The 21,593-nt window shown below is 33.2% G+C and overlaps 1 protein-coding gene across 1 annotated transcript; it reads left to right on the top strand.

The window, feature by feature from the left end:
• The first annotated feature begins 9,786 nt into the window (after window positions 1-9,786).
• On the top strand, window positions 9,787-19,096 carry LOC109818971 (uncharacterized). The gene is made up of 3 exons (XM_083073390.1): window positions 9,787-9,864; window positions 17,384-17,714; window positions 18,309-19,096. The coding sequence occupies exons 1-3, from the start codon at window positions 9,787-9,789 to the stop codon at window positions 18,911-18,913; spliced, it is 1,014 nt and encodes a 337-aa protein (XP_082929516.1). The 3' UTR covers window positions 18,914-19,096.
• The last annotated feature ends 2,497 nt before the right edge of the window (window positions 19,097-21,593 follow it).

The following is a 21,593-nucleotide window of genomic DNA, read 5'->3' as shown; positions in this document are numbered from 1 at the left end:
TGTGGGGGGATCACTTCGGCGTCGCTCGTCGGGTGAGGAAACTTTGAGACTTTCAGCGTAGCACTGTCGAGCTATCTTCTGAGTTGCGGGGTGGACACCACTGCTCCGAGTTGATTTAGCGTCGGCCTCCCAATGATGATATTATAGGAGGTGTTGGGTTCCACGAGGAGGTAGCGGATCATGATTATCCTCGTATCGGGAGAAGGTTCCGAAGGTCGTCAGCAGATCCACGTACCCTTGAGTGTGAACTCGTTCTCCTGTGAATCCAACTAGTGGCTCTATGTGAGGCTGGATGAGGGAGTGAGGGATGTCTAACCAGAGGAACGTCGACCAGTAGAGGACGTCGGCCGAGCTTACTTGGTCGATCAACGTCTTGTGGACCTCCCAGTTGGCGATCTCCACGGCGATGACCATCGGGTCGTCCTGGTTGGGGCAGACGCCAGCATAGTCGTCGTTGGTGAAGGTGATCAGCGGTGAGCTCTGGTGCGAAGCCGAGGTGGTGGAGTGGACGTCGTTGATGCTGCACAGGTGTCTTTTTCGGGCTGAGCTGCTGGAGCCTCCCCCTGCAAAGCCACCTGCAATGGTGTTGATTACTCCTCGTAAAGGAGTTGACCCTGTTTCCTGGCTTACCTCGGCTTGCACTGCTCCACCGGCATGTTTCTGAGAGCTAGAGAGTTGGTCCGTGCGAGATCCTGAACCATGGCCTCTGCCTTGTCCTCGTCCGCTGTAGCCTCCTTTGTGACCCTGTTGTCGCTGTACATATTGGCCGAGGTGGCCCGCCTGGATGAGTTCTTCGATGCGGTCTCGGAGTGTGCGGCACTCTTCAGTGGTATGCCCGTGATTTCTGTGGTACCGGCAGTGTAACAACCCATTTTTCGTGGGCCAAAGGCCCAATTCGTGGCCCAGAACGGGCCGTTTCAATTTTGAAACGGGCCGTTCTGGAATAGTGAGTATGGCCAAAATTATAGAAGCAGAACGGGCCGTTCTGATGGGAGAATGGGTCATTCTGGTTTGGAGAACGGGCCGTTCTGGAAGTAGAACGGGCCGTTCTACTGGGTTTGAGAACGAGCCGTTCCAGTTGAAAAATGTACGTAGGTTTGAAGGGCCCAGAACGGGCCATTCCGATTTTGGAACGGGTCGTAGTGGTAGGTGGGCGAAAAATCCTATAAATAGGCCTCAAATCCTCTCATTTCTACACACCTCTCATTCTCACTCTCTTTTCTCTTCTGTTCTCTCTTTCGTTCCTCTTCTTCTCTCTGAAGACCAAGGGGAACTCAGAGGATGAGGTTCTGCTCCAATTTTAGTTCAGATCCTTATTTAAGGAAAAAAGAGGAGGAGGTTCTACCCGAGTTCCTATTTATCCAGGTACGGGGGAAAATGAGATTATTTATAAGTAGAGTTACATGAGGGAAATTGGGTAGGGGAAGAGCCCTATTTTATAATTATTTTTGTTTGGAGAATTAATTATCTTATGTGATTCTATATATATTTAGAATTACGAATATATGTTTAACTTGTAAAAATGATGCTCTGGGAGAGAGAACGAAATTATAGAAAAGTGCCTGTAAGTTAGGTTGTGAAAAATTGGATGATTTCTGTTTGAGAAATTGAGGATCCCATTATATTCTGTATGTGTTGAGGATTATAGATATGCTAATAATTTGTAAGAATGATGATCTGAGAGGGAGAACGAAATTGTAGAAAAGTGCCTGTGAGTTAGGTTTTGGAACAATTGGAGATTTTACTGTTTATGTTAAAATTATATTAAATTGATAATTCTGTTGTTTGTTATATTAGTTTATGAATGTTATTGTTATATTATTTGATGATCTAGATGATGAATTACTTGAGAGGTATGTGAATCACCATTTTGTGTGGATTGTGTATGTATTGTGGAATTGAGATGTGGATGTGGATGTGGATGTGGATGTGGATGTGGATGTGGATGTGAATGTGAATGTCGATGTGAATGAGATGTGATTGTGGTTCTTCACACCTATGACCAGGGGTGAGCACGGCCCGAGATTGTTACATGAGTATCGTGACCTTGGTTAACATGTCAGGGGTGAGCACGGCCCTAGGTTAGGGGTAACGTGACCTTGGAACAATGTTATATCAGGGGTGAGCACGGCTCTGGATTGTTACATGAGTATCGTGACCTTGATTAACATGTCAGGGGTGAGCACGACCCTGGAATAGGGATAACGTGACCTTGGCACAATGTTATATCAGGGGTGAGCACGGCTCTGGATTGTTACGTGGGTATCGTGACTTTGGTTAACATGTCAAGGGTGAGCACAACCCTGGGATAGGGATAACGTGACCTTGGCACAGTGTTATATCAGGGGTGAGCACGGCCTAAGATTGTTAAATGGGTAGCGTGACCTTGGCATAGTGTGAAGTGCAAGATTTGTGATGATTGGTGTGATTGAGAATTATGACGTGATGTCGATGTATGATTGATTGAAATACGATATGTTGAAATATTTATGAATATTAAGTTATAATGAGATAATATGTTGTGTTTTCTTATGTGCTATATATATAGATGTTTTCTTTTCTCACCGTGCGATTTGTGGATATTTTAGGTGAGGAAGATCCGGCTACGAGTGACATCTAGAATGCTAACAGTTGAGTTGTGGTTATGCTCTGATATTGTGACATCGGGGTGACATCGGGGCAGAGGATTTTCTTTAGGATATAGATTGTTATATGGAATTAGAATTGTAAATATTATTTTTGAAAATCATTTGTAAACTCTCACGTTTCATTTTTATCGTTGTGGTTATTGAAGAATAATTTTGAAGATTCTCATGTGAACCCTTTTACCGAAATTGAAAATTGTTTTTGTTAAGTTTTCATTATTACAATATATGTGTTGGGGTAGTAAGGGTGTCACATTTAGTGGTATCAGAGCAGGTCAATCCAATCGACCGTGAGTTATGAGTCTACTATGCTTGTTTGGTAGATGAGTAATGTGATGATTTGATTGTAACTTATTGATGTGCTAATGTGATGATTGATTTTGTTTGTTTATTTGTGTGCATTGTGTTCTTAGGATTTATTTGGAAGACATGATATAGCTTAGTTGATGATTACTCATTGGTTTTGATACTTCTTACTTATGTAAGAAGTAGTGGTTAAATAGTATCGCTCGTGTTGCGAACACATGTGCCAGTAATAGTGAACGAAGCCTTGTGCTAGCCAACTAGAACTTTAGATGTAAGTGATACATTGATTTGTCGAGTGTACTAAGAATTTGCGATTGGTGGAGTTTCTGACATCTATAGTTGTAGCGGTTGAATCTAAGGTGATTGTCTCCTTGGTGAGAGATTGAAATGATGGTAAATCCCTTGAGTGTTAGTACTGGCATGTTAACTATTTATGGTTTAGGTAGCATGTGAGTTGTTTTCATTGAGGATAGTAGTGAGAGACTTGAATGAGAAATTGAGGTGTGAGTTTGGAAAGAGTCGAGGTAGTTTGTGGCATACACTATTGTTGTTTGGTGTAGAAGATATTTTCACTACAGTTTTGTTGTGCCAGTATGAGTATCATATTGACAGAATTAGATTTTGTGGTCTTCATGAAAGTTGTGGCTTTGGATATTATCTTTCCAATGAAACTGGAATAACATAAAACAGAGGTCTAGAACTTTAGTTATAATTGCTTTGGTGATCAGAAGTTTAGTTGTAAGAGCGAAATACATTTGTGGTGATTTTTTTTTTTGAACTTTTAGCTAAGAAAATGATCTTTTGGGAATCTTATGTTTTCATAAAAGTTGTAGCTTATTTTTTTTAGCTTTCTTTTGAGATAGGTTTGAAATCATTTGGATGAATATAACTCTATGTGTCAGGTAGATATATGCTGTTATGAATGTTTTTGAGATTTTAGGCATAACAAGGTTAAAAATGGATTTGGTGATGTTTTGAGGTTTGGTCATTGAAAGGTTGATTAAAATGATATGATTGGTTCATGGTGTAAACGATGATCAATTCATACATGCTTAGGGAGGTATATGTTATCATGATGTTTTTGAGTTACTAGGCAATGCAAGGATAAAAATGATTTTGTTATGATGTTCTTAGGTGTTGTCATGTGGATTGTAAGGTTGTTAAAGGTTGTATGATGCTATGTGGTAAAGTTAAGTTCATGCACATGTTATATGGTGTAAAATAGTGATAGATTCATATATATGATTGGGAATGATATATATGAAGGTTTAAATACGTATTTTAATATGATTTGATATGCATGTATGTTGATATGAGGATAGATGACCTTATGGATCAATTAGCGGGTGTTCAGTAAGGTTGACCTTAAGGTGTGCTATCATCAAATTGGAATTAAGAGTGAGGATTTATCAAAGATAGCTTTAGGCTAAGTTATCTAAGTATGAATTTGGGTTGTATAAGAAGAGTTTTCTAAGCCATGTAATTTCTTGTGGAGGTAAAACGTAGATCTATCTAAGATAGAAGTTGTGCTTAAGTGAGAGATACTTGAGTCTATTAGCGAGGTTATGAGTGTCTTGGATTAGCTCTTTGTTATTGGATATTGATTGAGTAACTTTCTAAGATAGCACTACCTTTGAGCAGATTGAGTAAGAAGAGTGTTATTTTTGTGTGAGATAGTAAGTGTGAGAGTAGTTTCCAAATTCTTAAGGAAAGATTGACTAGTGCACTAGTGTGAGCATTGGCCAATCTTAGTAAGCCATTTGTGGTATGGGTTGATGTTTCTAAGATAGGTTTGGGTGGAGTGTTGATGCAAGAAGGAAAGGTAGTAGCTTGTGATTCTAGGCAATTGAAAATTCATAAGAGGAATTACCTTACCTATGATTTTTTTTAAGTTAGCAGTTGTAATATTTAGAGATACTGCCTATATGAATCTAAACTTGAGGTATTTATTGATAATTAGAGCCTTAATTATTGGTTGACTGAAGGAGTTAATTATTAGACAAAAGAGATAGTTTAACTTTCTGGAGGACTAATATTTCAAACTTAGTTGTTATTTGAGTAAAGTCATTGTGGTGACCGATGTTTTGTGTAGGAAACCTTTATATTTATCTTTCCTTATGATTAGAGAGATGAATCCTTTTGGCTAATATTTGAGATTTAAGTTTGGCTTATAAGGTTACCCTTAGTAGTGTGAGACTAAGTATGACTTGAGTAATGAATAGATTGTTGAAGGAAATTGGAGAGGCATAATTTTGGTGACAAGATATGACGCTATAGGATAAGGTGATGGATAAGAATTTGACTTGGGTGTAGATGGAGTGGTGAAATTAGAGATCTGATATGTATACCTAGTGAACTTACGCTAAGGTGCTTGATCTTTAGAAATGATCATAGAAGTAAAACTAATATTGTGGCAGATGCCTTGATTATGATAACCTCTGATATATCATTCTTGATGATTTAAGGATTAGATTTGATTGAAGAATTTAAAGACTTATGCTTGGTGTGTGAGATTATCCTTAGGAGCATTGAATTGATTATGTTGAAAGTGACTAGTGAATTAATGGATGATCTTAGAAAAAGAACGTAAGAGTACTCTTAGCATTCATTTAAGAGCTACTACGATGTATCAGAGTAGCGCAGCGGAAGTGTAGTGACCTAAGATGAAGAGAGGAGTAAAGCAATTGTATACTTGTGGTTAGCATACTAGAAATCTTTAAGAATTTTGTAGCACTTAGACGCTCCATTTTGGAAGTGAGATGGTGAGTGGATAGACCTTAGTGGTAGGTTTGTCTAAGACGTTTAAGAGATTGATTTTATTTGTGTTTCAGTGGATAGACTCGCCAAGTTTATATGTCTTACCCTTAGAAATCCTTTGATAAAATTGATAGAGTTGTATATCAGTAAGGTAGTGAGGTTGCACAAGGATTAGAAAGTAAGAAGAGAGAAGTCTACCATTACAAAAATTTCGGGGACGAAATTTCTTAAAGGAGGGGAGTATTGTAACAGCCCATTTTTTGTGGGCCAAAGGCCCAATTCGTGGCCCAGAACGGGCCGTTTCAATTTTGAAACGGGCCATTCTGGAATAGTGAGTATGGCCAAAATTGTAGAAGCAGAACGGGCCGTTCTGATGGGAGAACGGGCCGTTCTGGAAGTAGAACGGGCCGTTCTGCTAGGTTTGAGAACGGGCCATTTTGGTTTGGGAACGGGCCATTCCAGTTGAAAAATTTACGTAGGTTTGAAGGGCCCAGAATGGGCCGTTCCGATTTTGGAACGGGCCGTAGTGGTAGGTGGGCGAAAAATCCTATAAATAGGCCACAAATCCTCTCATTTCTACACACCTCTCATTCTCACTCTCTTTTCTCTTCTGTTCTCTCTTTCGTTCCTCTTCTTCTCTCTGAAGACCAAGGGGAACTCAGAGGATGAGGTTCTGCTCCAGTTTTAGTTCAGATCCTTATTTAAGGAAAAAGAGGAGGAGGTTCTGCCCGAGTTCCTATTTATCCAGGTACGAGGGAAAAGGAGATTATTTATAGAAATTGAAAATGTTTCTAAATATTTTAAAAGAAAAAGAAAAATGGATCATCAAAAGTATTCAATTTTCTTTTTTCTTCATTAGTATAGCTCCAATAATTATATAATTCCTCATAATAAATTCTATCTCTTGTAAAGATATGTAATTTTGTTTCCATCATTTTTTTAAAAACGGATAAATTTGGTGGAAGAGTTACATGAGGGAAATTGGGTAGGGGAAGAGCCCTATTTTATAATTATTTCTGTTTGGAGAATTAATTATCTTATGTGATTCTATATATATTTAGAATTACGAATATATGTTTAACTTGTAAAAATGATGCTCTGGGAGAGAGAACGAAATTATAGAAAAGTGCCTGTAAGTTAGGTTGTGAAAAATTGGATGATTTCTGTTTGAGAAATTGAGGATCCCATTAGAGTCTGTATGTGTTGAGGATTATAGATATGCTAATAATTTGTAAGAATGGTAATCTGAGAGGGAGAACGAAATTGTAGAAAAGTGCCTGTGAGTTAGGTTTTGGAACAATTGGAGATTTTACTGTTTATGTTAAAATTATATTAAATTGATAATTCTGTTGTTTGTTATATTAGTTTATGAATGTTATTGTTATATTATTTGATGATCTAGATGATGAATTACTTGAGGGGTATGTGAATCACCATTTTGTGTGGATTGTGTATGTATTATGGAATTAAGATGTGGATGTGGATGTGGATGTGGATGTGGATGTGAATGTGAATGTGAATGTGGATGTGAATGAGATGTGATTGTGGTTCTTCACACCTATGACCAGGGGTGAGCACGGCCCGAGATTGTTACATGAGTATCGTGACCTTGGTTAACATGTCAGGGGTGAGCACGGCCCTAGGTTAGGGGTAACGTGACCTTGGCACAGTGTTATATCAGGGGTGAGCACGGCTCTGGATTCTTACATGAGTATCGTGACCTTGGTTAACATGTCAGGGGTGAGCACGGCCCTGGAATAGGGATAACGTGACCTTGGCACAGTGTTATATCAAGGGTGAGCACGACTCTGGATTGTTACGTGGGTATCGTGACCTTGGTTAACATGTCAAGGGTGAGCACGGCCCTGGGATAGGGATAACGTGACCTTGGCACAGTGTTATATCAGGGGTGAGCACGGCCTGAGATTGTTAAATGGGTAGCGTGACCTTGGCATAGTGTGAAGTGCAAGATTTGTGATGATTGGTGTGATTGAGAATTATGACGTGATGTCGATGTATGATTGATTGAAATACGATATGTTGAAATATTTATGAATATTAAGTTATAATGAGATAATATGTTGTGTTTTCTTATGTGTTATATATATAGATGTTTTCTTTTCTCACCGTGCGATTTGTGGATATTTTAGGTGAGGAAGATCCGGCTACGAGTGACATCTAGAATGCTAACGGTTGAGTTGTGGTTATGCTCTGATATTGTGACATCGGGGCAGAGGATTTTCTTTGGGACATAGATTGTTATATGGAATTAGAATTGTAAATATTATTTTTGAAAATCATTTGTAAACTCTCACGTTTCATTTTTATCGTTGTGGTTATTGAAGAATAATTTTGAAGATTCTCATGTTAACTCTTTTACCGAAATTGAAAATTGTTTTTGTTAAGTTTTCATTATTACAATATATGTGTTGGGGTAGTAAGGGTGTCACAGGCAGTGCTTGGATTTGTCGGCACTGTTGGGGGTGTGACCTGGTGGTGGCAGGGTGAGCAGGTTGCTGTTACTGGCCTCCTCCAGGATGTGGACTCTAGGCGAGTTCAGGGGAGTGTAAAAGTCGTATCTCCCCCCTTGCTTGTCCTAGCAGTTTTCTTGAACTGGGTGTCATTGTTGACCTTGATCTTGTCCTTGTGGGCCTGTTCTGGCTTCATTGGCCCCTTGTCGCGGACTTGGTCACGAAAAGCGGAGTGCTCCTCCATCTGGATGTAGCCCGCAGGACGGGCGCGGAGCTTGTCCATGTCGCGAGGAGCCTCACGACATAGGCTGTCGACGAACGGTCCGGGTTTGAGTGCAATGAGCATGGCATGCAGGGCGACGTCAGGGTTTAAATTTTGGATTTTGACCGAGATGTTGGCGAAACGCTCCATGAATGCTCTTAGTGACTCATCGTCGCCCTGGCGGAGGCTAACCAAGGCGGCCGATGTGACTTGGTGGGGTCGACTGGCGGCGTACTAGGCCGTGAACTGCCTCACCAGAGTGTGGAAGTTGTCGATGGACTCAGCTGGCAATTGGGTGTACCAATTGAGTGTGGCCCCTTTGAGCGAGGTCATAAAAACCCTACTCAGAATAGCATCGTTGTTAGTGTAAAGGTTTACCTGTGTTGTATACAGGTCGATGTGCTCGTCCGGGTCCGTCGTGCCATCGTAACGATCGAGGTGGAGGGGCTTCCATCCGTGAGGGAGTGGTGTCTCCATGATGCCATCCACAAAAGGGTGACGGCGAAAGGTTGCTTGATCCCCTGCGACATGAGTAGGGGCCCTGCTGACTTCATGGGCTGACTTGTTTGTCGGTGCATGAGATCGATGTGTGGTAGGGCATGGAGTCGATGCCCTAGTCGTAGTTTGGCGTTGAGAGACCGAATGTCCCTCTTCCTCGTGCAGGTTGCTCGCCTGAAGAGGATGATCAGAAGGGCGTCGAAGGAGCTGGGCGCGAATCCGCTCGTTCTCAGCGCGTAATGCTGCTAGGTCGGCTTCATTAGCGGTCCGTATCGCTGCTAGGTCGGTTTCGTGCTTGGCACGCATGTTTTGCAGATCGGCATCGTGTTGTTGTCGCATCTGTTCGACCTGGTCGATCAGTCTCCTCAATGTGGCTTCGTTATCCATGGTAGATGTGTGATCTAGGTCGTTTGTTACTCGTCTGCTATGGCTTCTGGTGCAAACCATAAGCGTGGCCGATAAGAGCTGTCTTGATCGGCCCCACGGTGAGCGCCAAATGTTCTTACCGGGGATCTGAGGTAAAGTTGATCCGCTGGGTAAGGTCGGTGAGCCTCCTTCGCTGGTACGCTTGATGTTCCAAGATGGGGGTGGTACCTGCAAAAGAGACTCTGATGCTAAAGTTAGGGTTTGTATGAGTATGAGTCTCGTATAAGTAATGCACGTACCTTGGTGTGAATTAGGGTTTTGTTGGGCCTTGGGCCTGAGATCAGTTATGATCTGGTTAGATAGCGGATCTCGTCTAAACCGAGATCTCTCAATGCATGTCCGAGGTCGTTCTGCGCTATGATACCGAGCTCGAGCTCGGCATGGCGGTACGGATAGTACAGATGGTAATGGGCCGCGCTCCATGGGGGCGGGTAATAGTAAACTCGCCCCTGTCTCGTTAGATGAAAATTGGCCCCAAACTCACATCATATTCGTGCGGGTATTCATTAAGCGAGTACCCATGAATTTCTTGAATACCCACGGATATTCATGGATATCCATGAATATTTATAAATTTTTTAAGAAATTAAAAAAATTATATTACAAATAATTTTAAGTTTATATTTAATGTCATTGAAATATTAAAAATAAAAATTCAATGTTAATTTTGAACTTGTATTTAACGTTAATTTTGTTGATATAATAATAAAAATGCAAGATAATCAATAACTTAAAATATATCAATCTGACAAGTAAGTTAAAGTCTCGTCAGAAAGCTACAATAATTCAATCTCATAATTTCAAACAAAAGTAAACAACTTAAAATACATAAATCATATTGGTCTAATCAAAGCTAGAAAATTAATCAAATTACATTCAACATAATTCTATAACATGCTTAACACATGTTGGTAACTTCATCAACCTCACTTTTGTAAGAAAATAAGATGAGAGAGTGTAGTTTTAGGGTTATGTGGTACAAGAATAATTAAAATATTTAAGAAATATTATTAAACGGGTACCTGCAGGTATGAATATCATCATATCCACCCCCGCCCCGTTTATAAACGGGTAAAAAATTATCTGTCCCTATTATTTGTAGACCCAATTAGCTTATCCATTTATTATCCGTAGCGGATTTTACCCGCAGATACCATCGGGTGCGGGTATTTTTGCCATCCCTAGTATTGACATAATAAAACATTAATTAATAATGATTAATTATATTAATTATTAATTATTTGTAGTTATAAAAATGAATATAAATAATAAAATTACGCTAAAATTTATTTCAGAAAATTCTCATAAAGAATATTTCACGCGTAGAAAATGGTAAAGAAAATTCACATAACTATTTTTATATAATATAAATAAGAAAAATTACGCTAAATTTTCTTTCATAAAATCAAAATAAAGAACATTTCAAGTACAAAAAAATTATAATAAAAATTAATGTAAAAAATATTCAATTAAAGGAAATGGAAATTTTAAAAACATAATAAAAAATTAATTTTATTAATTATGAGCAATTTTAATATGAATATAAATAATAAAAAAATGACCAACTTCTGAAACATTATTTTTTCTTGAGATTTCCCACAAAAAAATTTATTATAGGAAATTAAAATTGTAAAACTCTAATAAAATAAAATATTAATTATATTAATTATTAATTATGGGAAGTTTTAAAATAAATAAAAATAAGTAAACAAAATTAAAATGGAACAATTTTTTAAGTATTATTTTCCTCCAAATAACTTTTGAATATATCATGTGTATAAGAAATTGTAATGGAAATTGATCCCGTAATTTTTTAAATGTAATATATTTATATATATATATATATATATATATATATATATATTATATGCACTTTTTTAATATAATGACTTGATTAAGAAATTATTCAATGCATTGCACGAGAAGCCTATCCAGTTAATAACAAACTCTTTCACTTGGTTCGAAGACTACAAGATGTAACATCCCATTGTTTTCAAATAGGTTAATAAAATATTTTTTAATTAATTAATTGGGGTTTAAAATATTTTCAGTAATTTGATAAAATAATATCTATTAATTATTTTTTAAAAATTCAAATATGAGGTTAATTAGTTGGATTTCTTATTGACATGCTACACATGTGGGTGAGAATTAGGGTTTTATTTAAATACTTTAGTAATGCTAGGTCTGCCTCACATGTGATCTAATCGTACATTGTGATCTGAAGAGGAAAGTAAACCAGAGGCAACCAGATAGAAATTCAGATAGCAAAATCTTGAAGCTAGCACCGGTCATGGTAAAAAGGGAGTGAGAACCTTACTCTAGCATGTAGGATAACGAGATTGACCCCCAATCTCTAGGATGTGTATGTATGTTGGAGAGGGATTAAACTCGATCCTTTTTGTGAACCTATATGAAATTGAATGTTCTATATATGATAGACGTGTGTATTAATGTGTTAATTTGTTATAAAAATTGTATGTAATCATGAATCTATTTTTGATTGGATGTAACTAGCTAAACCTCATGTATTAACTTATATTTTATTATTCTATGTTAATTTTATTCCATTAATTAGTGTGTTGCTCTTTTCTTAATGTCTCTTAAGCTATGCATGAGAAAAAACACCCATTGAATATTATGTTTAGGAATAAGTATGAGTTCAATGGTCATTTAATAGCTATCAATGTTTTCAATTCCTATATTTCAACCACTTCAAACAAGAAATTGGTGATTTGAGTGAAATATATAATTCTAATTAAGTGTAACATCCTGAATTTTCTACTCATATAGTTGTTTAATTATTATTTCTTTTTATATTTATTGGAGTTATTTTCTTATATTTTTTAATTAATTAAAGGGGTTTTATAATATATTTTAGAGACTTTTAGTAATTATGAGTATTTTTTAATTAAATAATAAATATTTGTAAAAATTATTTTGTATAATATCTATTAGATAAATATGTATTTTGTTGATATTTTGTTATAATAAGTATTTAGAAAAAAAATAGGTGTTTTTATCATAATTTTTTATATATTTTATTTTAATTATAATTTTGTTGCGAGAAATATATTTATTTTAGATATTATATATTTATTAATTATTAATTATTGTATTTTGTTATAATCATCTGGATTGGGAGAAATATGTTTATTTGATATATTATTTATTTATAAGTTTTAATGTTTGAGGGAAAAGAAAAGAAAAATATAGTTAAAGTATTTTTACTAAAGGTTTAAGTTTGGGTTAAGATTTTAAATAGGTGGTTATGGTAATTCTTTTATTTTAGGCTTCTCATTTTCATATTACACATACACTCTAAAGAATGAGAATGAGAACTAGCTAGAGCTCATATGAAAACACTTCGAAGATCCACGTCCATCCGCTAGTGTTCATTAAGGTAAGGGGGTGAGTAGTCTCACTCTGAGTGTGAGATAATTGTTGGGTAGTAAGATTGACCTCAATCTCCTTTTTGTTGTATGCGTTGTATGAGAGAAAAACTCAATTTATATTTGTTCCTTATTTTTTTGTCTTCTATATGATTCTTCATTACACTAATTGATGATATTGAGTGGTATATATGTTTAATTTTATGTATTGAACTAATCTTGTGGATCTTGATCTATGGGTTTTTGTGAGAACCCTAAGGGATGCATTTTTGGTGATCGTATGAGAAGTTGATATGAGTATGTAATTATGTGCATTATATATGATGTTTAAATTATATATATAATTAATTTCATGTAATTTGAATTGTTTGAGAATCTGTGAGTACATTTAGTTCCTATAGGAAACCCTTGTTTATATAGCAAAGTGAAGATTGATGTTAATTGTATGAATATGTGAAACTAAGGTTGAATTTGAGTAGTTGATGGTATAATAGAGTAGCATAAAACTTTAATATATGTTCTTACTGATTGGATTGAGAGAAGAGAGTTTCGGTGTAAGTATGCCTTATTCTGAAAATTTTGGTATGAATATGTCTTGTTTTTATGTGATTTCTCTATGTGTGATTAAGAAAATTGGGTTCTAATTGTTGGATTAAAAAATAAATATTTGGAGCTACAATTTAGACTCGAGAATATCACATAAATATATTAAGGAATGACTGAATTATGTGAGTTAAAAGATGAACCTCATATTTTGTACGCGAAATGTAACATTCGTATGTTGCAAGCCTTTCGATTAGACTTAAATGACAGAATTAGGTTTTATAATCTTCATAAAAGTTGTAGTTTTGGATGTTAGCTTTCAAATGCCATTGGAATAACTTGACTCGAATTATGATTAAATTAGTGAACAAAGGTCAGACTGTTAGACTTAGACTAAAATGTTGCAGTTTTGTATTTTTTTTTAAATATTAGATGGTAGAATTAGATACTAAGATCAACATTGAAATTGTAAATAATTGTCTTATCTTTTTAATAAAATTAAGATCAACTTGATATCATACATATAGATCTAGATAAGGTGTTTGGACAACACAGTGTTTTAGAAGATTAAGTTATGAAAATGTAGTTTGTGAATGATGATAATGAATAGTTTTACCCTCTAAGTGTTTGATCTTATGAATGATTTGAGATATTTGTATCAATATTTAGGAAAGATAAATCATGAGAGAGAATAATTGTGAATAACTTATAATGTAAGTTGATTGTTAATGACTTGAGGTGTATCAGGTTGAATTGTGAAAATGAGTGTTTGAACTGTAAACATGTGATTATTGTGTGATACAATTTGTTGTGTGTGTGTGTGTTGATTATCTTATCCAAGGAATGATTCTTGTGATAATTGATGGATAAGATTGACTATGAAACTGTGAAGTTATGAGAATTGAATGTTGTAAATGAAATGTATATAAGACAAATCATACATGTGGAAAATTGTATGTATGGCAAATCGTGTGTATGACAAATCTTATGTATGTATAATGATTCATGATATGATAGATTCTTTGTAACATGCATCATATGCACACAAATTGACAAATTGTTATATATGCACTACGAATATCTTGTGATTGGTACCACATGCATGTTAATCGAGAGTCTGTATCTATTACATCTGATATTTTCATGTGACTGTATTGTATCTTGAGAATAATGATTGATGTATTGTGAATGAGTTATTGTGTTTGATAATGTTAATTATATGTTAATATCGATGCTATTGTTATAAAGAATGTATTGAGTGTGTTTGACTATCTATCTCTTGTGTCATGCCATGAACTAGTGAGATATTTCTCACTCTACTTGTTTCTGTGTTGTTCTTTTTTATGTTATTTTTGGTGAGGCTCATCAAGATGTTGATGATGCTAGTGACGAGGCTTAGGCTTAGACCTTATGTAGAAGTGCTCTGATAAGATATGTGACATCAAGTACATAATTTTAGGATTATTCATTTTATTATCATTTACTTGTAGTACAAAATATTGGATTATTTAGTTATGTGTTATTTTTGAAAGTTTTACTAGAGAATTTGTTATGAGGAGTTTGTTATGAAGTATCCTTTACCAACCTTGATTTTATTTAGATTGAATATCTATGCAGGAACTTAGTTATTTGACTTAAATTATTTTTGTGTTGTAGTTAATAAACATGTGAGATAGAAGATGTTACATTAAGCCTCTAATGAATTAGGGTTTGGATATTTTTAGTAGTAATGTTCATTAAATATATAAATATATAGGAAAATATTTTGTGAACTAATACATGATGGTGAATTAGTGAAGTCTAATCTCAATTATCAATGGTTTTACTCATTAATTTTCTATTATCTCTACTGTCAAGTGTTTGATAAAAAGCCCAAAAGATAACTTTACATTTAATTACATTGCTTTATTTCTCCTTAATTTACTTATGCTAAACCAACTTCCACCAAACTGAAGTTTCATTTTATTGAATTTTGTATTAAATTATCATTGTCATATATTGCACAATTTTTTTTAGAAGCAATATCTTTTAATTCAAAAATACTACAACACAATTTGATCATTTGACAATTTGTTAACAGTTTATAAAGGAAAAGGGTATAATGACTTGTCTTGAAGAAAGTTTACACATTAAGGTGATATATTTCCTTGTTCCGTGGGTTGAGTGCAATTTGTGTTTATCTTTGGAGATAGGATTTTTCTAAAGGTTCTTGAGCTAGTTGAATAGGATTTTGGCTAAGATTGAAATGTTTTCTAATAGGGTTTGAAGAAATTCTTGATTATTTTTTGTGTAAAATTGATTGTAAAACACTTTTGGTAATGTTAGTGAGAATCTTAATGAGCTACTGAGGACTGGATGTAAGTCTCTAAGGTTGAGAGTGAATCAATATAAATTTTAGTGTTCTTTTTTCTCCCTCTCAAAACTCTTTTAAATACTTGCACAATTATATTTTTACTAAAGGAATTTGAAAGAGCATATCTTTTTATTATTATTTTGTTAATTGTGTGATAAATTGTTTGACTCCTTGAAAGTTGTAGTTATTGACAAAAAAATAGTTTAATTATGAAGGACAAAAATGTTCCAAGAAATATTCATCTTTCCCACTTAAGTAACTGATTTATTTTATTAAGCACCACAGTGTTAGGCTTTGCGTTTCAATATTGTTTCGTAAATATTATAAATAAGAAAAGTTGCGAAAATTACACAGTGAGTTATTGAATTAAACAAAAAAAAAAGTTATTGTGGCAAATAAAACTGTTAACTAGTGAAAAATGAGTACTTCTGGATGGAGAGGGTACATCATTGAAGGATGAAAGATGTTTTTTATTTTTATTCAGATGAGAGATATTTTTTTGTCGTAAAGGATTTCTCCCCTATTTTCTCTATTTATCTCTACTTTAATTGTAGTGTTTTCTCTCACCATGAATAACTAACTTTGTTGTTAAGATTGTGGTATAATTTATGCTTTCAACCCTAAATGTTTATTTTTGATTAATTTCTTGTTTATTCAGTTGGATTGTCTTACTATTTTAATTCTGACTTGAAATTAAGCCCTTTTATAATAAATTTAGAATATAATTGTATAATAAAAATAATTTTTTTTAATTAATTATAACATAATCTATACATTCTAAACTATATATTTATTTTAGTTTTTGCTATAGAAAATAAAATTTCTCTATGACTAAAATACTGGTTATATTTTAATACTTAAAAAATAAATTATAAGAAAAATAAATGAATAATTGAAATATAATATATTTAATTTTTTAGAAATATTTTAGCATGTCCAATTTATCATGATAAATATTTATTTTATATAGCTATAATATATAATAAATAAATATTTTAAATATAAATTATAATTATAAATATTTTTTAACATACAAAATATAGTTAGATTTATAACAAACAATTGATATTTCAATATATTTTTTTTAATTGTTGATAGTTTTAAAAAAAATGGAATTTAATATGAAATTAATTTTTTTTGAAAGAAATGAGAAGTTGAGAAAAATTTCAAAAAAAAAATTATCATTGTAGAAAATCAGTTAAAAATGCGTTCGTTGAAAGATAGTAATTATAATAGTACGTACTCTATTTAAGATAATTATTTAAATATATATATATAGAGAGAGAGAGAGGGGGGGGGGGGAGACTGTGTGAGAGAGACGTTAATAATTTATTTAATTTAATAGCACTGATGAATTGTGAAAGTTAAAAAATATAAATACAGATTAAACGAAATTAAAATTTTAAATACCTATTTGCAAAGAAAAAAAAATTAAGGTAATTGTTCTTCCTTCTTATTGGAGTAACAAAACTCGCTATTGCTCTTTTCTTTTCTTTCTCATTTCCAACGGAGAAAATAAACCGGACTTCAAAGTAACAAGCAAGGTTATCTTTTTCTTTTCCCTTCGTCTAGTAAATATTCTTCTTCTTTTTTTTCAACCTCATCTTTCTTATTTAAAAAATTAAACGATGATAAGAGCATCCTTTTTTTTATATTGATTTTTCGGTTCATATTCAATCACTCTTCTCTTTTAGGAATTCTAGATCTGCTTTATACGAAGGCATATATAGCTCCTAGGTCTTCACGAAGCTCACTCAAAATTGTTGAGTTCATACATACATATAAGCCTAGAAGAACCTTGGATAGAGTTGATCAAGGTGGATCGAAGGCATGGAAAGAGACCTCTCCCTTGTGATCATGCATCAAGGGAGAAAAGGGAAGAAGATTTCAATTTTCCTGTTCACACATCATCTAAGAAGCAAGAGGAAGAAGCTTCTCTATTCCCCTATATACCTCCAATCAACACTGGTGATGATAGCACCATCTCTACACCAATACCACAATATGGTCAACTAGCCTTGATTGAGACGCACGACCCATCCCAGCAGCCTTTAAATCAAGGTAAATTTGCCAAGTTCATGCACCAACACTTTTTTCAATTTATATATATTATTATTTATATACATCAATAATTTCAATTCCGGATCAATCTTTTTTCTTTCATTTTCTTCTACAACAAATTTATATAAGGAGACCCAAAATAAAGATCTAAGCTTTTTCAAAAAAAAATTGTTTTTTTTTGTTATTATTATACTAGCCTAAGTGCAATTAGCAAATCTGGATCTCTCCTTGAAAAAGGATAAAAAGAAATGGGTATCTTTTATTTTTCTTTTTTGAAAAAAAAAAAAAAAAAAGCTATTGTTCTCTTGATGGCTGATGATGCACATGTAAAATATGTTTTACCTTGGAAAACTACATGCCAAGCCATGCCAAACCACTTGAAATGACACTCCCTTTATTGTATATTTATCTCCCTTCATGTAATGATTTTGATTATTGTTGAGACAAGTGGTTCGGTATTTCCCATGGATGGGCACTTTAATTTGTTAGGGTAGCTAGTTGATGTGTGTTTCATAAATGACAAATTGGACCATACAAGAAATATTGCTGCCTAACTAAAGCATTAATATTATTATTGTATGCAATAATTGAAAGGCAATGCAAGAAAAAGACACTATAGAGGAGTTAGGCAGAGACCATGGGGGAAATGGGCTGCCGAAATCCGCGACCCTAAAAAGGCTGCTAGAGTCTGGCTTGGCACGTTTGACACGGCAGAGGCTGCAGCCGCTGCTTACGATGCTGCTGCCTTGAAGTTCAAAGGCTCCAAAGCCAAGCTCAATTTCCCGGAACATGTTCTTGTTCCTCCCATGCCATCATCACATTCTAGTAACATTAATCACATTGACAATAATGTTAATAACTATGCTACTTCAGTATCATCATTGTGGTCACCACCACCATTATCGTTGTCATCATCAGAAGGGTTTCCAAATCTGATGCAGTATGCACAGCTTCTGTGGAGTAGGGATGATGATGATCTACAACGTGTTGCTTCGGGTCTTCAGCATCAGCATCGTACTAATGAGGCTTTTCATGATCCGGGTTCTTCTGCTTTGTTCTCGTCATCTTCTTCTTCCACTGTGGCTGTGTCTGATCAACAGCAGATTGGAGATGGCACGAGTGTGGCGACTAAGGGGGGAGAGTGTTGTGATTCATGGGGTTTTAGAGGGAGTGGTTTTCATGATGATGACAAGAATTGAACGTAATGTTAAGGGAAGCAGGTAAGTTTGATGTACGCCATGTAAAAACCTACGTACGTGTTGTTATCATGATTCAAATAATGTTTCTTTAGATCAGTGTTATTTTATGATCAATTTCGTTTCTATAATCTGTCTGATCTTTGAACATGTAGAGAAAACAATGTTGGTTGATCTTTTTCAAAACCTTATTCTTTTTTATTTTGTAATTCCATTATTTCAAATCCTAATTCTATGGATTATCGAATTGAACAAGAAGCATTTAAGAAATTAGAGTGTTAGTAACATTTTCTTAAACATACTATATTTTTTGGTATGGTGGACTCACTAAAGGTTGAACCTGGATTTCTTGTGTGTTATTTCAATTCTAATTATGTACTAGATTGATTATCGTGGTTCTCTTGAAAACACTTTTACAAATGCATTCTCTTTTATGTGTTAAAATTAATAAAATTTTGTGTGAATGAGAATAGTTAAATAATATAAAACTCACAATTTTTATGTTATTTCTAACAAAATAGCAGGTGGTGTTGATGACATTTTTCAATAAATTAATTATATGCAAGTGTTTTTTCTAATATTATATGTCATTAGTAAAACCCTATGGACGTGAAGGGACGTGATGTGTGGTTTAAGTGTTTAACATTCTTGTGACCGACCCGGGAAATATATAATCCCTCCATCCAGTTTGGCCAGTGGCCAGTTATTTGTTTAGGAGATTGGTTAAGAAATTAATAGATAAATTTCTTTTATCAAATTTATAATGAGAAGAACATTGATATTAACACTATATTGGATAAATAATAACGGTTTGTTTGTTATTCTTAATTAAATTGTTAAAGGTTTTAATCTTGTCATTATTAAGTATGAAATACATTATATTAAAAAAAGAATATTTATTTTATACTCATTTATGATTTTAATAAAAATTAATCACTATTTTTTATGATAAATATTTCATATTTATATTATAATTATTTTAAAAAAAATAAAAAAAATATTAATATCAATAAATGCTATATTTTTTAATTAAATTTGCTTATAATATCTTAAATAAGCAAACCCGTTTCAAATTGTCTGCAATTTAAATCAATGCATACATCTTTGAAAAATTAATTATTATCATAATAAAATTAATAGTCTTCTTCGATTAAAAGATTCTTATTTAAATAAAATTATATCATTAATTGATTTTTTTATACATCAGAACTATAAGAACATTTCTAAAATTTGAACTTAAAATTATGTATATACTATACAAATTTTCATCATTAGATAAATCTTAATGGTTAAATTAAGTATTTAAGTAATGTGATATAATAACAATGATTTTTTTTAGAAAAAATAATTAAAACTTTATTTTTAATAATAAGTTGTATTTTAAAAATAAATTGAACTTTTAAAATGAATAATAATTTAAAATTAAATGAAAAATAGGGGTGGCTCTCATTTTTGACTAAAAATTCAAAGTTTTTTTTTATTATTTTTTTTTATAGAATTGTCAAACTTTTCATGTAATTTCTTGGTGTATTCATGATTAGATAGCAATGAAAAGTACACGATTTACTTGCTGTAAAAAAATAGTTTAAAATTAAAAATAAAATAAAATAAAATATATATATATATATATATATATATATATATATATATATATATAATATGTAGGTGTGTACTATATAGTATATATAACATCGTTTTTCATACATAAAATTAATTTTAAATTTACAGCCATATCCTCCGGCATGATTCAATGATTGATATATATAAGATTTGAAAAAGAAAAAACACGTAAATGAGATTTTTATTATTATTATTATATGTTTTTAGTCGAAAGTATTATTAGAATGGGAGTTTGAGCCTAATTCAACTTTATAAAATTATTTTTATTTATATATTTTTAATTATTTTTATCACTAGTTGATGTGAAATTTAAATTTTTTCTAATACACCTTCTCATGTTTAGTATTATTAGGCTTAGCGTGCATGCATTAAAGGTGGGTGGGTAGCCTTTTTTAATCATTTAGAATACGCAAGATTTGGATTTTTCTAAGATGGATGGGTGGCCCTTTTTAATTATTTAAGATATGTGAAATTTGGATTTTTCTCAATACATCATTTGCATTTAGCACTATTTGATTTGGTATGTGTATCAACAGTGAGTGAGTAACATTTTTTAATAATTTAAGATACATGAATTTTTCACGATACAGATTTCACAATATACTCTTTACGTTCAACATTAGACTTAGACTTGGTACGTATATTAATGGTGGATAAACCATTCAGAGTGGATTTAAATAATTATAATATTATCTTAAATTATGGATTTGGACTTAACTAAATCCCACAAAATTGAATTGTAAAATGAAGATTGTCTCCACGTATATATTTTTTATTTATCTTAATTCTAATCAATGTAAAAATTAGATTTTCCTTAATAAATATTTATCAACTTTATGATAATAATTAATTCCAACTGAAAAATCTGAATAACTGCTCTTTTTTTTGCAAGACTATACGTAAAATATTTGAATTTGGTATTATTTAAACTAAGGACATGTAATTATATTAAATACAGTTAAAAGAATATTGTTCACCTTTCTCAACAATGTTAAAACTCTACTATAAATGAAAGGCGATAAATTTAACTCTTCTAAACTAATAATTAAGAAAGTATGTATGT

The sequence above is a fragment of the Cajanus cajan genome, chromosome 4, assembly GCF_000230855.2.
Source record: "Cajanus cajan strain Asha chromosome 4, NIPB_CcT2T_4, whole genome shotgun sequence".
Classification (NCBI taxonomy): domain Eukaryota; kingdom Viridiplantae; phylum Streptophyta; class Magnoliopsida; order Fabales; family Fabaceae; genus Cajanus; species Cajanus cajan.
Note: the sequence above shows the minus strand (reverse complement) of the source record. Positions and strands in the feature narration are given on the sequence as shown.